This window comes from Sorex araneus, chromosome 11, assembly GCF_027595985.1.
Source record: "Sorex araneus isolate mSorAra2 chromosome 11, mSorAra2.pri, whole genome shotgun sequence".
Lineage (NCBI taxonomy): Eukaryota > Metazoa > Chordata > Mammalia > Eulipotyphla > Soricidae > Sorex > Sorex araneus.
The window spans coordinates 49,395,135-49,415,284 of NC_073312.1; the positions used below are offsets into that span (position 1 = coordinate 49,395,135).

A 20,150-nucleotide genomic window follows, 5' to 3' on the forward strand; every position below is an offset into this window, starting at 1 on the left:
TCTGAATACCTGATTTGCATATGGAAGACTCACCCTCCTACTGATTCCTATTAAGCCTACATCAGGTAGGTCCATCCCTGCCTCTGCCACTTCCTGGACTTCAGGTGGAAAGGGGTGTTTGTAGAGAGGCCCCAGAATGTTCCCGGGATCTGGCATGTCTCCATCTCAGGTCCCTGTGATCTTACATACTGTAGGTCAAGTTCAAGTTAACCAAACGGTTTGCATACTGCCCAGAAATGTCTCCTCTTTACGAGAACCAAGTTTGCAAGTTTGCTAGGATGAGCACTATAAAGAAAGCAGTTTTGGGCCAGTGATAGCACAGGAAAGCCTGGGTTTGGTCCTTCATACCACATGGTGGCGCCTGAGCACTGCTGGGAGTGACCCCCAAGAACAGAGCCAGGAGCAGCCCCTAAACACTGCTGGTATGGCCCCAAAAACAAACACAGAAACAGGCCAAGAGTGATAGTACAGGGGCTGGAGTGATAGCACAGCGGGTAGTGCGTTTGCCTTGCACGCGGCCGACCCGGGTTCGAATCCTAGCATCCCATATGGTCCCCTGAGCAATGCCAGGAGTAATTCCTGAGGGCAGAGCCAGGAGTAACCCCTGTGCATTGCCAGGTGTGACCCAAAAAGAAAAAGAAAAAAAAAAGTGATAGTACAGCTGATTGGGCACTTGGATAATCCCAGTATTTAGAGAATGTAGAGGGTAGATAATCAGAAGTGATCCCTGAGCACCAAGACAGGACTAAGCCCTGAGCACCACTGGGTGTGGCAAAAAAAAAATTAAGAAAAAAAAAAAAACAAGTTTGGGGCTAGGAGCATTAGGAGGATGGTAAAGCACAGGCTTTGAGGAATTCTGGGGTTCAAGGCCTCCACCAACACACCCCCCACCTCAAGAAAGCAACTCTAAGTTCAATATTAACTTGTGCATCTTTTAAAAAGCAAAAGTGCTCACTTCTCTGATCTTTCTTTCCAGTGCTCATCTATGTCCCAGGGGCTGAGTTAATAAAACAATAAGGGTCAAGAGAAGATACTTCCTTAAAATAAATAAATAAATAGTTGTCCTAACACTAGATAAGAAAAAACTACTTACAGTTTTATTTCGAAAGTTCCAAGATCACTTTTTTGTTTGTCTTGTTCTTTGGGTCACACCCCACAGTGCAAAGGGCTTACTCCTGGCTCTGTGCTCAGGGATCACTCCTGGCAAGCTCAGGGGACCATATGGGAAACCAAGGGTCGAACTAGACTGGACAATAAGCAAGGCAATGGCCCTACCCACTGGACTATAGCTCCAGCTCCTTGCCAAGACCACTCTCAGGCAGGGCAGCCACCCTGGTGCCGGGAGTTGCAATGGGGCGGTCCATGAAAGCAATAATGAGCTTCAGACTGGTGACAATTTCACGCGTCAGGACTCTAGAATTTCCAAAGGGAGTCAGGGGAGCTTCTACCCAAGAAGTAGCCCAAGATCAGGTTGAGGATACCCCAACGGGTTGGGAGTGTCAAGATGAACCTTGTTGGGGGCATAAGCATTCTCTGTATAGCAGTACCTATCTCACAGGAGTCTGATGAGATAATCCACCAAAAGCGGGGTGCCCTTTAACTGGACCGCTGGGACTCCCACAAAGACGCAAATGAGCTCTGGTCAAATGTGAACAGGCTACAGACACCTACTTTTACCAAAAGCTTTACAAGAACACACTTCCTTGTCCCAGCACAACAGGCTAACTGTGGCAAAAGAGAAAGCCAGCTAGCTGCCAATGGAGTTACACTGGGGTTTGAATTTTGGTCCTGCCACTTACTACCCAGAGGGCTTGGGTGTGAGAGGTAGGGTTTTACATGAGCCTCATTTTCCTCCCCTGTAAAATCAAGAACAAGAGTGATAAGTGCATGCTTACCAACACGAATCAGAACACAGGTCACATAGCTGCTGCTCCTCTGACTGTCCCGGCAGAGATGGCTGCCAGGACCCACTCTAAGCACAAGCTTTCCCACCCTCATTCCAAAATAGAGAGAAATCCGTGGAGGCCCAAGAGCATTATTATTTTGACGTAAGTGCCTATAAAAATAACACCTCCTTCCTCTGAATCATCAGCAGCTTACAAATACATTGCTGAGGAGAAAACACACACACATGATTAGTCAACTCTAAACGTGTCTTTTAGCCATCATGAATTAAGTAAGGAGATACCAAACTTGGCAGCTACACTCATCGAGAGAAAAGGTCTACTTAGAATTTCTGCGCACCACCTTAGGTACACTGAACAGATCCTAATTCAGAATATTGTTGTTCCAAGGTGAATAATGGCTTATGCATGAGTGCATATAGCATTATTAACATAATAGACGTCAATCCTTGTTTTATTTTCATGGCACCTGATAAGAATTAAGAATAGTAGTCCATCTTTGGTCTCTATGCCAAACAAAACATGCTTTGTGGGCTGGAGAGGTAGAATAGTGGGAAAGGAGCTGGGTTCGATCCTGCCCACCACATACAGTCCTCAAGCAACGCAAGGAGTAACCCCTGAGCAGAGAACCAGAACTGGCCCCCAACAAACAAAACACATGCTTGTATTAATTGAGACTCACTGGTCTTTGGGGGAAGAAAAAGTGCTCACATGTCTATCTCCTGATACTGATTAGGACATTTGTGCCTCAAATTCCTATTTTTACATCAAATGTGCATCGTGCCATTCAGAAGTTAATTGAGTAGCCTGGGAATTTGACCAGTCCCAGAAGGTAGCAACACTAGTGCTCCCCTGCCTTCCATTTCAGCCTTTTGTGCTTGACTGTCTGTTAGGGCTCCCTCCTAGCAGTGCTCAAGATCAAACCCTGACCTGCACATGCAAAATCTGAGCTCTGGCTCCTTGAACTCCCCACTCACCCCGACCTGGTTCTTGAACTTTGTAGTGTTTTCAGTGTTTCCCATCCACTAGAAGTATTAATAATAGTCCTTCTCAAAAGCTTTTTTTTGGGGGGGGGGGGCTGGAGTGATAGCACAGCAGGTAGGGCGTTTGCTTGCAGGCAGCCAACCCGGGTTCGATTCCCAGCATCCCATATGGTCCCCTGAGCACTACCAGGAGTAATTCCTCAGTACATAAGGCAGTAATAACTCCTGTGCATCACTCGGTGTGACCAAAAAAGAAAAATAAAGTTTTTTTGGTTTTGCTTGGTTTAGCTTGGGGGCCACCTTTATGGCTGTGCTCAGGGTTCACTCCTGCCTCTATGTTCAAGGAACCATTCACAGTGCCAGAGATTGAACCTGGATGTGTGCAGAACAAGCACCTTAACCTCTGTACTATCACTCCAGATAGAACCATATAATGTCATATAATTATAACATGGTTAAGTTTTTTACACATATTTAACCAGTCCGCATGTATGGGGTTACAACCAGAAAATCAGACCTATCTGTTTATTATAATTTTTTTCACTGAGGCTGATTCAAAGGCAGTGCAAAGTTCAAGGACCAAAACTAAACATCCAATATTTAGAAAACTAGAGCACTGGGTTTTTCCTTCTAAAAAAATTTAAATGGGGGGTGGCAAGCAATAGTACAGCAGAGTGGGCACACTTGCCTTGCACATGCCTGACCCGGGTTCTATCCCTGCAAAATTTGAGCTCTGGCTCCTTGAACTCAGGAACCTTATGGTCCCTGAAGCCCACCAGGAGTGGTCCCTGAGCACAGAGCCAGGAGTAAGCCCTGAGTATGCCAAGTGTAAGCCAAAAAAGAGGGGGGAGGAAATCATTATTATTAACAATTTTTTTAATATAAGGGGACTGGAGCGATAGCACAGCAGGTAGGGCATTTGCCTTGCACGTGGCCAACCCAGGTTTGATTCTTCCGTCCCTCTCGGAGAGCCGTCAAGTTACCGAGAGTATCCCACCTGCATGGCAGAGCCTGGCAAGCTCCCCATGGTGTATTTGATATGCCAAAAACAGTAACAAGTCTCACAATGGAGACATTACTGGTGCCTGCTTGAGCAAATTATGAACAAGGGGACAACAGTGGTACAGTGCTATAGTTAATATAGGGGCTAATCCCAATAGTGTCAGGTGAGGTAATCAGTTGGAGAATCAAACATGCTAGGCATGTATGTGCTCCACCACTCGAGCTGTTTCCCTGGCCCTGTAAATGGAAGCCTTGTACTTTCATAAGTGCTAAAACTGGTAACAGATCTGGGTTTCTTCAATTTGTACACACAAATGTGCTGTGTGCACTATGAACTCTCACCCATTTTCTCTACTGTTCTAGCTGGATGATTAAAGAAGTCAGAAGTTTCCCCTGGAGTCTGCCAGCACCAGTTCAGGTCTTATTCCTGCCTGTTGCCACACCAGGTCGAAGAGGCCAGCCATTTGCCCTCCAGCATTCAGACTATGCTCCAATGCTGGCTTTCTGCAGAGCGGCTCACCTAACAGTGTTGGCACTGCTTAGAGCCAGGATTTTAAGGTATCATCTATTTCTTACTTTTAAATACCCACAATTTCAGTCTGGAGAAACCGTAAATGGATAGAGTGCTTGCTTTGCACACAGCCAACCTGGTTTTAATCCTGGCACCCACAAGCACCACCAGGAGTAATTCCTGAGTGCAGAGCCAGGAGTAACCCCTGAGAATCACTGAGTGTGGCCTAAAAACCAAATATATAAAAACATATATTCCATGGGGGCCGGAGCAATAGCACAGCAGGTAGGACGTTTACCTTGCACGCGGCCGACCCGGGTTCAATCCCCGGCATCCCATATGGTCCCCCAAGCACCGTCAGGAGTAATTCCTGAGTGCAAAGCCAGGAGTAACCCCTGAGCATCGCTGGGTGTGACCCAAAAAGAAAAAAAAAAAAAAGAAAAACATATATTCCACAATTGCATCAAAAGTTATATACTGGGAGACCGGAGAAATAGTGGGTCAGGTGCTTGCCTTGCAGGCTGCCCGCCCTAGTTCAATGCCTAGCATCGCATATGGTTCCCCAAATACCACCAGGAGTCACTCCTGAGCACAAACTCAGGAACAGACCCTGAGCACCACAGGGTATAAGTCAACCCCTCCTTTAGACCCCACCCCAAAGAAAGTCTGAGTTAGTCTGCAAGTTCAGTTGTCTTGTTCAGTCCTGAGTGAGCAGATGATTTTGTGTATGGTATTAATAACAGTTGACATTTACTGAATCAATGGTATGTATCAAACAGTAATCTAAATTCCTTTCTCATTTAATCCTCACTTATATATTTTCTCATTTAACCCACCCAAGGACAGTGCAGTTTTCTTTTTCTTTCAGATAGGAAGCTGAAGCATGGAGGTGAAATACCTGATCCCGGGTCACCCAGTTGCAGTTCAAACTTAAGCCCATCAGGGGTGAATGACATCATTATAGAAAATTAAACAATCACAGTATTATTTTCAAAATAAAGTTGATCCTATGAGCCAGAAAGAGAGTACGGAAGGTAAAGCATTTGTCTTGCATGCAACCAACCTGAGTTTGATCCCCAACCCTATACAGTTCCCCAATACCCCCAAGAGTGAGCACAGAGCTAGGAGGAGCCCTACATGGAGAGCCAGGAGAAACCCCTGTGCGTTGCCAAGTGCGCCCCCTCCCAAAAATGGGGGGTATTATGCAATTTTTGCATGGAGAATGGTGGGTGTCAACACCCTTCAAATCAGACACACACACCTCCAATAGTTCAAAGGTCAACTGTGTTGGGGAGATAAGCTAACTCAACAGCTACATAGGTCTGCTTCTAAAACTGACACCAGGAGTAAACCAAAGGAATTTCCCATCAATTTTTACCAAAGTCTATGGTAGGGATGGAAATGATTAACTCACTGAGGTGGTATTGGTGATGTCACCTGTACCATTTTTCTATGGCATCAATCAAAATTCTTGTTCACATGGTTTTAAGGCATTAGAGAAAATAATCTGCAATCAAATTTCCAATTTACGTGGAGAGATAAGACAACGCAAATGAAACGATTGGTACAAGGCAAATAAAAAGTTTAATGAAATGGGAAGTCACATGGCCAAGAAATAACTAGCGCAAAAGTCATGCAGGTCAGCCGGATAGCTCTGGAATTTCAAAAGTACAAGAAACACTGAGAGAGAGCCTGGCCATTTTATCCCATTTCCAGATGGCTCTGGTAACGTGGCACCACGGCAAAGTTACCAATATGATTTGATGAAGTAATGAGTCTTGGAAAAAGCTTTCCGAGGATAAGAAAGGGACGGTAGTACTTCAGAAGGAAATAGTGAATGATAGTCCCCTTTCCTGGCTTAGCAAATTTAATTGCCTAAGAAGTCAGGTTCTGATTTTTTAAAAACTTTCCTATCTGCTTGTTCCCTTCTGCTCATAGTTTGTAAACATTGTTGCCTTTATTGATGGGGACTGCAATGGCACTCAGCAGTTCTCAGAAGTGACTTTCAACCTTGACAGAACAGGTGGAGGAGGGATGGAGCCCAGCGCAAAGCCTGAACTCACAGTATTGAGCTACCTCTCCGCTATCAAACCAACGGTGGTTTGTGGTGGTTGTTGTTGTTGGGGGGTGAGGGGAGGAGGGGGAGGGGGCGGGAAGACCAGTTTTGATGCCACACCTAGCAATTCTCAGGGGGTATTCCTGGCTCTATGCTCAGGAGTCACCCCTGGTGGTACTCGGACCCTACGTGGTGCCCAGATTTGAACCAGTCATTGCTGCCACAGACATATGCTATATAGTGTCTTGCCTCCTGCACCATCTCCCCAGGCCCTAATAGGTTTTTGTTCTTAAAACCTGTATTGTACTCTACCCAAAACATTACCAAACAGAAACACACCAGCCCACATACACATTCCAGATGCCTGCCTGAGAAATGGTATCGAGTTGTCCTGGCACTCCCCTGCTCTAAACAGAAACAGGGTCTGATGTTGAAACTAGTTAAGTAAGATTAATCATTTCTCCAGCTCTGGTGCTTTCACCACCTACATTCTTTCAAATTTAATTTAAAGTTACCCAAATATTTTCTAATAATTACTCACCTAAAACCTGTCATCGGAAAACAGGAATATACTCAGCCATAAGTAGATTTGTCTTAAGAGTATCTAGATAGCAACTGATTCAGCAACGTTTTCTCAGTAATTTTCTTTATGAAAATATGTTTTAACATTGATATGCAAGGTATAGGGCTGGAGCATATACCTTGCATATCAACACTGTATTATACACATCATACGGTGGGTATGATGCTTGCTTCACATACACCCAATCCAAATTTGATCCCAGCAACCCATATAGTTCCCTATCTCAAGAGTGATCCCTGAGGACAGAGCCAGGAATAAATCCTGAGCACTGCCAGGTGTGGCACAAAATCAAAGACAAAAAACAATATGCAAAGTATAAAAATATTAAATCTAGCTTTAACTAGGAGAGCTTAGAGCGAACACAGAACATGTGACTCAGAATGCACAAAATTTATTTCAGAAATATTTGTTCAAATTTGAGAAAATAAAACATGGTAAAACAATGAAAAGTTCACCTCTATTAATATCTTTTAGGTTTATAAATAAGGCCATGGATGTGGCTCTGTGATAGCACTTGTCTTGCAGGTTCTATTCCCAGCACTACAAGCATCAAGCTGGAAGTAGCCCCCAAGCACAGCCAGATGTGGCCCCAAAAACCAAGAAATAATTAAGAAACATGACAACTAAAGTGAAGATAGTTAATGTTTGTTGTTGTTTTTAAGCACACAAAATGCTAATCCTATCACAAAGCACAAAGGCTTTGGCTTATTTTCTTATATTCTAAAATAACCTTTCTTTGTTTGGTAGGGGTTTTTGGTTTTTTGGGGTTTTTTTTTTTGGCTTTTTGGGTCATACCCGGCGATGCTCAGGACTGGCTCCTGACTCTGCACTCAGGATTCACTCCTGACGATGCTTGGGGAACCATGAGATACTGGGAATCAAACCCAGGTCCACTGCGTGCAAGGCAAATGCCCTACCCGCTGTACTATCGCTCCAGCCCCTAAAGTAACCGTTCTTGAAGGTCTGCAAGTACACAATACAATGTTATGTTTTCTCTGCCTCTAAGCCATCCTTAAGAGAGTGTATTTTCAATGTCTCAAAATTATTTCAAGGGGCTGGAGAGATAGTATAGCGGGTAAGGTGTTTGCCTTGCATGCAACCAACCCGGGTTCGATCACCGGCATCCCATATGGTCCCCTGAGCACACCAAGAATAACTCCTGAGTGCAGAGCCAGGAGAAACCTCTGAGCATTGCCAGATGTGACCCAAAAAAGCAAAAAAATTTTTAAAAAATTATTTCAAGGTGTCATAGCCTGCAATAAACAGACCATCCAAGTTAGCACTGCTAAACAAAAAATTCAAATATTAATCTCCTTTGTTATATTTTAACCATTTACATTGGGAACTCTGATATAATTTGTTAATGGAGATTGGAGAAATAACTAAAATGGGATTTAAAAGAATAAAAATAGGTCTAAAACCAAAAGTAATAAATATTAAGTCCATAAAGAAAGTCATTGTCTAACAAATCTCAAAATCAAAAAGTAAAATGAGGAGTGAGTGAGATGTGGCTTAGTGGCAGAGTAATTGCCTTGCTTGGGTGTGCTTCTGGGCACAACCAAACACCTAAACACACACACACACACCCCCTCTCAAAAACAAAATTCAACCAACAGAAGCTCAGGTGCTGCATGCCTTTCCTATAACCACAAACTGCGGTTTCATCCTGTGTCACTTCCATCTTCCAGACAAGATCTTGATTTTCAAACTAAGCTTTTCTGACCTACAAAACACAATTATCAGTCTCCACATTCCAGTCAGAGCTGAAAACAGGAAAGTTAAGTCTAAATTGATAAATAGAGAAACAGAAAAAATGAGTTGTTTGACAAACACTTTTACAAATAGAAAACCAATCTAATCATGCCCCCTTTATTAAACAGAATCACCTCGAGGGGGGGGAAAGAGAAGGAAAAAGAAAAGAAAAAAGGAAAAGCTGCGAGTCTGATTGCAATCACTTATTTGAATGCATTTACTTACTTTCCTTTTTGCCCTTTATAAGCTTCATTAAAGAAATGAGAGAGGGACCAAAGTTGAATAAGGCTCAGCTGAGATAAGCAAAAAACAGTTGTAAACTCGATCTACAGATTTACATCCCAGAGCGTCCCACGAGGAATGTACTTCCTCACAGACTTAACAGTATATATGCAAGGTTTAGATTATGAAATAACGCGTTTCAGTGTTCTGGGCTGTGCATTTACATTTACAAACCTACAACTCAACCTCCCGGGCGGGGGAGGGGGGCGGGGGAAGGGCCCGTCTCCATTCCTCATTGGTCCCACAAAGTTCCGGCCCACATGGTATCAGTGGGTGTGTCCCGCCTGACGGGCCCTCTGATTGGCCGCGGAGAAACAGCGTTTAATAGGCTGTGATTTCAGGGGGTTGTCAAACTACACGCCTCCAGATCTTGCGGTCGCCTGTAGAGCCAAGGTGCAGGCGGCTACTCTGCAATTCAAAGGGGCAGGCTGGCCGCGCCGGTCGTGGGGAGAGTACCTCAGAGGCCAAGGGACCGAAGGAGCAGCCCAGCCCCGGTCTCCCCCAAGGTTTCCCCACGTGCATTCCCCCCCACACCCCCCACACACACCGGCCAATTAGAAAAACGGCCAGTGCCTTTGGTTTTATACAAAGCCATGACCCTAGAGAGGGGCTCGCCCCTTCGACCCGTTGTACAGGCGGGGAGTATAAACGGGCTCAGGCAGCGATGCTTAGCGCTGGAGGAAAGAGCCGGCCCCTCCCGGGGGCGTCCGTCCCCTGCCCGGAGCGCGCCGGCACGTCCACGCGCCGCCCGGGCCCCGCGCCCCGAGCTCGCCCCGCGCCCCCGCGCCCCTCCGAGAAGGACTTACGCGGCCTGTTCTTCCTCCCGGAGTCCATCCTCCTCCGCAGCCGGCATTTCTTGGCCGGCGAGTCGTGCTGAGGGGGCGGCGGCTGCGGCGGGAGCTCGGGCGGGGGCGCGGGCGCCGGCGGCACGGGCGGAGCGTGGAAGCCGTTGTGCAGCAGCAGCAGCCCGTTCACGGCCGCAGCGCCCGCGTCCGCCGCAGCCCCCGGGCCGTGCAGGCTCGGGCGCTCGGGCTGCCCGCCGCGCTCGCCCATGCCGGGGCCGCCGGGGCAGCGCGCGGGCCCGGACTCACGGGGCAGCCTCGCTGGAGGTCATCCTCGGGCGTCTGGATGCCCCCGGATCCTCCCTGCGGCTTCCGAGTCCACCGCCGCAGAGCCGGCGCCGGGGGGTGGCGAGACGGGTGCTCCTCCCCTTCTCCCACCGACTCCCCCGCCTCCCGCGCGCCCTGCCCCCAGCGCGCCCGCCCCGCCGCGCCCGCCGGGAGCACGATGCTTCCGGGCGCGGAGCCCGGGGAGCCCTGGCGCGCCCCCTGGCCGGGCCGCCCCCCCGCAGCCCGCCCCCCGCCCGCCCCCGCCCCGTCCTCCCACCGCGCGACTTCAAACGCGGCTCCCTCGCCTCCCAGACCTGTCCCCGCCACTGAGCATGCCCAGTCCTGCCCGCCGCCACCGGAGTTTCAACATGGGGGACCGAAGTTCTCTGGGCTGGCCAAGGGATGGGCGGGTGAGGCTGGGCCCGGCGGCGCGTGGTCCAGAAGGGGACCGGGGAGGCACGCACGGGGAAGAGCAGCTCCGAGAGGACCGCGGGCAAAGACAAAATATTTGGGGGGTGGGGCGGGGGGACTGGGGCTTTGCTAAGCCTGTCACCAGTGGGTAGGATACCTTGGCAAGGTCATTCAAGTTGCCCTCTTCCTCCACCCACCCCACCCGCCCGGTGAGTGGTGCCTGTGTGCCTGTGTGTTTGGTTAAGTGACGAAACTACTCCCCGGCCCGAGGGGAGGGAGGAGAACGATTATTTATAGAAAGGTAGGGCGATTTGGAAAGGGAGAGGAGCGAAATTCCTCTGCTGGCTGACGAGCCAAGACCATGTGGTCTCCTGGTGTTAGTTGTCTGTTGCTGGGAGGCAACCTCGGGGTTACAGTGTAAGGACAGTGAAGGACACAGCTGCGGGCCCAGTGAACCCGGCTGCAGGAGCCCGAGTACACAGAGGCCGTCCTGAACTATAAAAAGCACTTTCCTCACCCAGAAAGGATTCCCGGAGCCAATGTCACCGCTATTTAGGAAGGAAGACGCCCGTCGCTTGGGTTTGAAGAAGGGAAGGTAGCACAGAAAGGGAGTCGGCTCCATAGGTTTTGGTGTTAGATCTGGGTTCAAATTCCAGCTCAGCCACTGAGCAAACCTGCGGTAAGTCATTGCACAACACACCTCGACACAGGGACCAGGACTGAGCATGCCCCGTAGGCGGGACAAATTGGGGTGTGGAGGACCCATCCCCAAGGTGGAGTGGTAGCTTAAAGCCTGAACTTTTGAGTCTCCCAAGCAGTTGTCAAGAAAAGTTTGTCTAAAAGTACCTGGTCCATGGGCTGGAATGATAGCACAGCGGGTAGGGCATTTGCCTCCCGCGCGGCCAACCCGGGTTCGGTTCCCAGCATCCCATATGGTCCCCTGAGCACCGCCAGCGGTAATTCCTGAGTGCAGAGCTAGGAGTAACCCCTGTGCATCGCCCGGTGTAACCCAAAAAGAAAAACAAAAAAGTACCTGGTACAGGCCACATGCGGTCAATCAAAGCAAGTGACTCCTGAGTGTGGAAGTCGATGTGGAGGTCTCGTTCTGTTCAGCAGGGAGAACCCTTCGTGGGGCTGAGAAGGGGATGCAGCCGAATGAACAGACGCAGAGCCCAGAGGGAGAAAAGGCATTTATTCTATGGCAGTTGCAGTATTTTATACCTCCCTGCTGGGAGGAGGTGGTATAGTATGCACCCCGGACCCCCGATAGAAATGCAGGGTGTGGCACGGGCTTTAGCTAGTTATAAACAAATGCTGATAGGATAAAATCAGTAAGATTAGGAGTGGCAACCTTTGCTAGGTATGGCATGGGATTAGCTAGTGATAAACAAATAGTGACAGGATAAGATCAGTAAGGTAAAATGGCTCCCTACACCTGAGCACCGCTCAGTGTGACCCCAAACCAACCAAATAAGGGGGGGGGGGCAATATGTGGTATAATCCTGGCCTACAATAAATGCTGCAAGGAGGTAATTATCTTACTACGCTAAGGCTACTAGCTGTTCCCCTCTTTTATAGAACTGACCATGCCCTACCCTGTCCCCCTACAGATTTTTCCAGTTTCTCTCTCTCTTTTTTTTTTTTTTTGTCTTTTTGGGTCACACCCAGAGATATTCAGGAGTTATTCTTGGTTCTACGCTCTGAAATTACTCCCGGTGGTGCTTGTGGGACTCTATGGGATGCCAAGAACTGAACCTATGTTGGCCGCGTGCAAGGCAAATGCCCTACCTGCTGTACTATCACTCTGGCCCCCTTTTTCCAGTTTCTACCTTGACATATCAATATTGTCTACCGTAACCTGAAACTACCATAACCTTGAAGCAGAGGCAACACAGATGTCGGGTCTTCTCCAGAGATAATCCTTTTATTAGGGAAACCTCTCTCAAGGCAGGCCAGTTATCTAGGGTAAGACCTGGTGATATAAATCATCCCCTTCTCATGTGAGACCCTCTCCCCCTCTGCTTTCCTCTGCCCTAAGTCCCTATCCCATTCCTCACCTTTGGATATAAACCTTGCACCTGTCTTACTTACTTGAAATCTTATACTCTAATTCTTCATCACCTATGTCATTAAATTTGGGTCAGAGAGATAGCACAGGGATTAAAGCACTTGCCTTGCATGTGGCTGACCTAGGCTAGAGCCCCAGAACTACATATGATCAGAGAGCTAGAAGCAAATACTAAATATCATGTGTATCCCAGCCCTTCACCCTGTTGCTCATCCAAGAGGGGTGGCAATTTTTCCTCTCTGCCCTGATAATTCCAAGCAAGGCACATAACCCATGGTCACAGTCCTATTTTTCATATGACTTACTATCTATGATGGCTTCCTTATTTGTACTTATATAATCTACAGCCATGAGGGCCTCTGCATTCAGCAATAGCCAGGGTGACACCTTGCCTGGCAATTCCTTCCAGCAAAGCCTTACCTAAAATCTGAGCTTGGATGCAATGAGGGTCGCTCAGGAACTCTGGGACATCTCATTCTTTTCACGTATGAGAGCAGAGTTACAAACCAATCATCTGAAGTCAATAAAAGCGAACAGAGGTGTAAATTAAATCTTCTAACTGCCTTAATTCTCTAACTTGATCACTTGATTAAAGACATAGAGGGGGGTGTAGTAAGTGATCTGACCCTGCCTGCTTCTCTCTGGTTGCTCTCCACTCCAGAGCGCAGCCTAGCTATTCTTCAACAATCATCCCTTTCCCTCTGCTGTTTCCGTTGCCCAAAGTTCTCTTGCCCCAGACCCCTTTGTCTACCAGAGTCTGCTATCCTGAGACCTAGGCTCCAACTGTTCTCTTTAGAGAGCCCTTCCCTGAACCCTAGGAACAGATTAGGGCTTCTTGCTACACTTCCTCCTACATTTGACCTTGTTCATGGGCAGATTGTATCTACAGCATCTGTTGCAAAATAAACAAAATAAAAAGGCATCATTTGTAAATGGGGATAATAAATAGGACATCACCAAGCTACTACAATGATGAAAGTGCCCAGGATGTTTTAAGTGCTATGAAAACGCAAGACAGCGTTTCATTGTCCATCTCACGTCCTCCCCACTCTGCCCCACTGCACTGTAATCTCCATTCAGAGGACTTTTGTTCAAGGGAGATTTTGGTAATTATTTGTTTCTGATTAAGTGACTTGCATGACGATCCAGGATGATGTTTCTTGCTGTTTTTTGTTTTGCTTTTGTGAGATTTTCTTTCCTTCTTCCTTCCTTCCTTCCTTTCTTTCTTTCTTTCGTTCTTTCTTTCATTCTTTCCTTCGTTCTTTCTTTCTTTCTCTCTTTCTTTCTCTCTTTCTTTTTTTTTGAGGGGGGGTCACACCTGGCAATGCTCAGGGGTTGCTCCTGGCTCTGCACTCAGGAATTACTCCTGGTGGTGCTCCGGGTACCATATGGGATTATAGGATGCTGGGAATCGAACCTGGTCGGTGCATGCAAGGCAAACGCCCTACCCACTGTGCTATCACTCCAGCCCCTTGTTTCTATTGTTTCTATTTTTTGGTTATTGATTTTGTGTGTGTGTATGTGTGTGTGTGTTGGTTTGGGCCACATCTGGTAGTGCTCAGAGCTAATTCCTGGCTCTGTACTCAGGGTACCCAGGGATCTGAACTGGAATGAACCACATGCGAGGCAAGTGCCCTATCCTCCCTGTGTTGTCTCCCCAGCCCTTGCTTTATTTGTTTTTGTAACTACCAAATGACGGTTCCACTGCCACAGGTGGGCACTTCAAGTTGCCACTTGAGAGCCTCAAACAAGAGACACTGTGACTCGTAGAGAGTCTTATTGGCGACAATTCTGCAGTTTAGAATTGGGCACTCAAAGCAACCATTTTTTTTTTAATTTTTATTGAATCACCATGTGGGAAAGTTACAAAGTTCTCAGGTTTATGTCCAGTTATACAATATTCAAACACCCATCCCTTCACCAGTGCCCATATTCCACCACCAAAAACTCCAGTACACCCCCCGCCCCCGCCCCCCCACCCCCAACTGTATAACTGATGAATTTCACTTCATTTTCTCTTTACCTTGATTATGTTCCATATTTCAACACAAAACTCACTATTGTTGTTGGAGTTTCCCCTCAAGAAAGACAGCCCTACTACCAAGGAAGCATTTGATAATTAGTTTTCCATTAAAAGATTGTATGTTTTCAGTTTTTAGAAAAGGTCACGCGGCCGCATTAGCGGCCGTGCGGTTCGTAGCTGTCCCAGTCCCGCATCCCAGAGCTGTGTTAGTTGCTGCTCAGTGTCGCCGGGGCTCCATCTGGAGAAGGTGTGCTGGCTGTACCTCCTCCGTCTGGATCCCCGGTGTTGCTGGCCCGGTCTCGGGTCCGGAGCATTCTCCGGACTCGAAGCAACCATCTTGCCTACACTGTCACAAGGGGTTTGTTTTGTTTTTGGTTTTGGATTTGTCTTTTATTTTAGCGGGTCCACATCCAGCAGTGCTCAGGGATTACTCCTGGTTGTGTACTCAGGAATTACTCCTGGGGCACCATATTAAATGCCTGGCATCAAACAAAGGTAGGCTGCATTCAAGGCAAGCAGGCAAGCACCAGCCCTACCCACTGTACTACCTCGCTGACCCAAGAAGGAGTTTTTGAAAGGGAAGAAAAGGTGGCATTTGGCACCAACACCACACTCTGGGGAGCAACAATAAAGTCCCCTCCGGAGGTGGTGCCCTGAAACACAGTCTTATCTGCAAACCTAAACAATTAAGGTTAAAACTTTCAGTGATGAGGAAAACTGGCCTTATCTTTAGACTTTTATTGGGGGGGGAGGGCACGAGGGTCAGAGCGGGTGGTAAACTGAGGACAAAATTATCCTTATCAAGGTTTGGAGACAAGGCAGTTGTCCTTTTCTAATATTAATCTTTGACCTGGCTTCACTTTCTACTATAAATTTGCTTTTTTAGGGAAAAAAATTCCCCATTGCTACTTCTAAATATTGACCTTTATATATATATATATATATATATATATTAATGTTTATCATTTCAAGTTTCCCTTTGCCCTTCCTTTTGCTGTTGATATTACAAGGACTGGGGCTGGGGGCCCGAGTGGGTTACAGACCTGCGGTACTTGCTAAAGTGGGCACTTCAGGTCAAGGTGTTCACACACTCAGTCTTGCTGTTTACTGAGGTTTGAGTCTTGTCTATTTTTCTTTTTTGATGTTCTGGGCCTCACCTGGTGGTGCTCAGGGAACCATGTCTGGGGCCAGGGAGTGAACCCAGGCCTTCCTCGTGCTCAACCTGTTTGACCCTTTCTCTCATCTTGCCTCCTTTCATGCATATATACCTGCTCACCTGGGCAGCTCCACTTACTTGGCGCCCACAAGTTATGCTTGCAATGCTCACCAAGGATCACTGCCTGGCTCATATAAGCATTTGCCAGAGGGTGCGCCTTCTGGCCTTGCATTTCATTTTAGTTGTCATCCTTGTCAGGGGTTGCACCCCTTTTTTTGTGGTGCTTGCACACATCTAGTTGTGGAACGGCGAGAAATCAATTTTCAAGTTGGGGATCACAAACAGTACAGCCATGCCAAATTCAAAGAGTGGAACTGCCTGGCCCATCTGCAGCCTATGTATCACTGCATCACTGTCATCCCATTGATCGTCAATTTGCTCAAGCAGGCCCAGTAACATCTCCATTCATCCTAGCCCTGAGATTTTAGCAGCCTCTCTTTAGTCATCCTTCCCAATGGTGCTGCATTAGAGGCTCTTCAGGGTCAGAGGAATGAGACCCATCATTGTTACTGTTTTTGGCATATGAATACACCATGGGGAGCTTGCCAGGCTCTCCCGTGCAGGAGAGAGTAAACTCTCGGTAGCTTGCCAGGTTCTCCGAGAGGGAGAACTAGGCTATAAGAAGTCACGTGGCCACATTTGCTTCTGGGAGCTTGGAAGCTTGGTTTTATCTTCAGCTGGCAGGGCTCTGCTCAGGGCGGTGAGGGAAACTCAACCTGCCCCCCCCAGGAGCCCCAGTGAAGACAGCCAGGCACGGGGGGGGGAGGGGCAAGAGACTCTTCGTCTCTCTCTTCCAGGAGCTTAGTTTTATAATCTCTGGATGTTGGCCGTTGATGGGATTACACGGCCAGGGGCAGTTTCTGGGTGTGACTTCCTAGCTACTAGAAAATGGGGGATCTGGACGGAAGAGGCCCAGTCCTGATCCAAGCAGGCTTGGAGACCTCAGCCCCAGGTCCCGCACTCCTGGGTTCCTCTGCCAGTTCCTTCATGCGTGAGGCTCATTCCAAGCATGTGGATAGTGGCCTTGAGCATGGCTGTGGCTGGGTTCCAGAGTTCTTCAGCTGCTGGGGCTCTGCTCGGGACAGGGAGGGAAACTCAATCCACCCCCTCTTAGGGGCCCCATTGAAGACAGCCAGGTGCGGGGGCAAGAGACTCTGCCACAGCATATATGACACTGGGAATTTGAACTCATGACCACGTGCTTGAAAGGCTGCTGTAAAGTTGGGTCCAAAATATGTAGGGTTTTGGGGTTTTTTTGTTTTTGTTTTTGTTTTTGTTTTTTGCAGTGGTGGGGAAGGGCAGTGGCGGTTAGGGCCATACCTGGTGATACTCAGGAATTACTCCTGGCGCTGCATGGGGGATCATATGGAATGCCAGAGATTGAACCTGGGTTGGCTATGTGTAAGGCAAGCGCTCTACTCCCTGTACTATCGCTCCAGCCTCCCAAATATGCAGTTTTGAAATACTTATGTAATTTAAGCACTCTACATCAGAGATTCAAATAGAAGCTTCAGGAGTGCAGTATGTCTGGGGACACATACTTCTCCAGCTTAATTCCCAGGCCTGGGAGGAAGGCCTGAGCCAGGTGGCCCAGATCCAGATAGGGCAGAAGTACTGCTACTGGGGACAGAACGTCCTCCACCTGCCTTATTTCTCCTGCCCTTGCTGGTTAGTTCCCTGGATCAGTTACATCCAGTATGGTGTAGGAGGCAGCCAGGAGGCATGTGTAAGAACTGTAACTTTTATTTATTCATTTATTTTTATTCGTAGTTTTTAGGCCACACCTGATTGTGCTCTGGGCTTACTCCTGGCTCTGTACTCCTGGTGGGGCTTGAGGGACCTTAAACGGTGTCACAGATCAAACCCACACTGGCCACCATACAAGGCAAGTGTCCTACCTGCTGTACTGTCTGTTCAGCAGAGGTGTAATTTTTGGCCATGAGCTGTCCTGTGCTCTGGCAGAGTCGTAGAACAAGTCATGTTTGCAAGAGTGAGTGTGGAAGAAACGCACAAGCACCTCTCTCCCTCTGTTCATTCATCCATTTACCAATTAATTGTTGCATGTACTATGTACAAGCACTAAAATAGAACACAAGGACAAAAACAGATGATTTTAACCCCTTCAAAGGGCTTATAGTACAGTTAAAAATTTTTTTTTAGTTTGGGGTCACACTTGATGCTCAGGAATTACTCCTGGGGGTGACTCAGGAATTACTCCTGGTGTTGCTTGGGGGGTGCTGGGGATCAAACCTAGGTTGATCTCCTGCAAGGCAAGCACCCTACCCACTGGACTATCACTCTGGCTCCCCTCTAGATTTTGTTTGGTTTTTTATTGTTTTGGGGCCACAACTGGCAGTGCTCAGGAGTTACTCCTGATGGTGCTCCAGGGACCATATGGGATGCCAGGGATTGAACATTCAACTGCATGCAAGGCAAGCATCTTACCTGCTGTACTATCACTTCTGCCTCTAACCTAGATTTTTTAAAGAGAAGTTTGCAGACTTTAGAAAAAGATGAAATCTCACCATCTCTAGTGACATGGATGGAATTAGAAAGTTTAACACTGACCAATCAAAAAGAAAAGACAAATTCCACATGCTCTTACTCATATGTGGCAAATAAAGAAATAAAGCAAAGGAACAGATGAAACCAATCCATAACCAACACTCAGATTCAGACCCTGAAATTAGCAGAAAATGGATGGGGGGCTCAAAATGTGAATTGTTGGTGGTGGATGGGTTTTGGTTCTTTGGTGGTAGGCCTGATGTGACAACTGGCTTTTTTTATTTTTGCCAACTTACTTTTGAAAAGGTGTGAAACAATTCTAAAACATATGAGGTGATATAAACCAATGTCTGCCTCAATGGAAATATAATTAGAAAAATGTAATTAATTTAAGAAAGAAAAACAAACCTTATTTTTGAGGGGTGGGGGCTTGTGGCCACACCCAACAATGCTCAGGAGGAATATACGGGATGCTGGAGTTCAAACCCGGGTTGGCCACACACAAGGCAAATGCCCTGCCTGCTGTACTATCTCTCTGGTCCCAGAAACAAAATCATTAACACTGGGGCTGGAGCTATAGCATAGCGGGTAGGGTGTTTGCCTTGCACGCCGGCCGACCCATGTTTGATCCCCAGCATCCCATAAGGTCCCCCAAGCACCACCAGGAGTAATTCCTGAGTGCAGAGCCAGGAATAATCTCTGTGCATCAATGGGTGTGACCCCCCCCCCAAAAAAAAGAAGCAAAATTGTTAAAACTAACTTCCTTATAATGGAATTACTAGGCTTCTAATTGGTTCTTATTTAGAAAAATGGGGAATATGCAAAGTATGCTCTTGTTGGGACAGAGAGGAAATTTCCCCCTTTTCCTTTAAGAGTTCTTTTTTGTTTGCTTTTGTGTGTTGGTTTGTTGGTTTGGGGGCCACACCCAGGCAGTCCTCAGGGCTTTCTCTGAGCTCTGAGCTCAGGGGTCACTCCTGGATGGGCTTGAGTGACCAAATGTGGATGCGGTAGTGCTAGGGATCGAACCTGCAAGGTGAGCTCCTTACTGATAGGCCCCCTTCTGGGTTCTTTTTGAGCTGGTTAAACAATCAAATTATTATCAGACAGTTTATTGTCACTGTCACTGTCATCCCATTGCTCATCGATTTGTTCGAGCAGGCACCAGTAACGTCTCTCATTGAGAGACTTATTGTTACTGTTTTTGGCATATCCAATATGCACGGGTAGCTTGCCAAGCTCTGCCATGCGGGCTCCATACTCTCAGAAGCTTGCCGGGCTCTCCGAGAGGGGCGGAGGAATCGAACACGGGTTGGCCGCGTGAAAGGCAAAAGTCCAACCACTATGCTATCACTCCAGCCCTTTATTAGGAGAAAAAAATAAATTTGATTAATGCATATGATTGAGAATCTACAAGGATTTAGGTGCTAAAGCCAATTATGAATGGTTAAAGAAACATTGGTATATCTACACAATGGAATACTCTGTAGCTGTTAGAAAAGATGAAGTCATGAAATTTGCGTATAAGTGGATCAACATGGAAAGTATCATGTTGAGTGAAATGAATCAGAAAGAAAGAGACAGACATGGAAAGATCGCACTCATCTGTGGAATATAAAGTAGCAGAATGGGAGACTAACACCCAAGAGTAGTAGAGAGAAGAACCAGGAGGTCTGCCCCACAGCTTGGAAACTGGCCTCACATGCTGGGGGAAAAGGCAGCTGAGAAAGAGAAGGGAACATTTAGTA

The 20,150-nt window shown here is 47.3% G+C and overlaps 1 protein-coding gene across 1 annotated transcript in view; it reads right to left on the bottom strand.

Annotated features, from left to right (window-relative positions):
* LOC101555894 (pantothenate kinase 1) overlaps positions 1 to 10,552 on the bottom strand; it is a 69,279-nt gene extending 58,727 nt beyond the window's left edge. Inside the window, 3 exon segments of the mRNA XM_055118700.1 lie at positions 9,880 to 10,137; positions 10,140 to 10,540; positions 10,542 to 10,552. Coding sequence (XP_054974675.1) covers positions 9,880 to 10,137; positions 10,140 to 10,540; positions 10,542 to 10,552 — 670 coding nt within the window.
* Between the last annotated feature and the right edge of the window lie 9,598 nt (positions 10,553 to 20,150).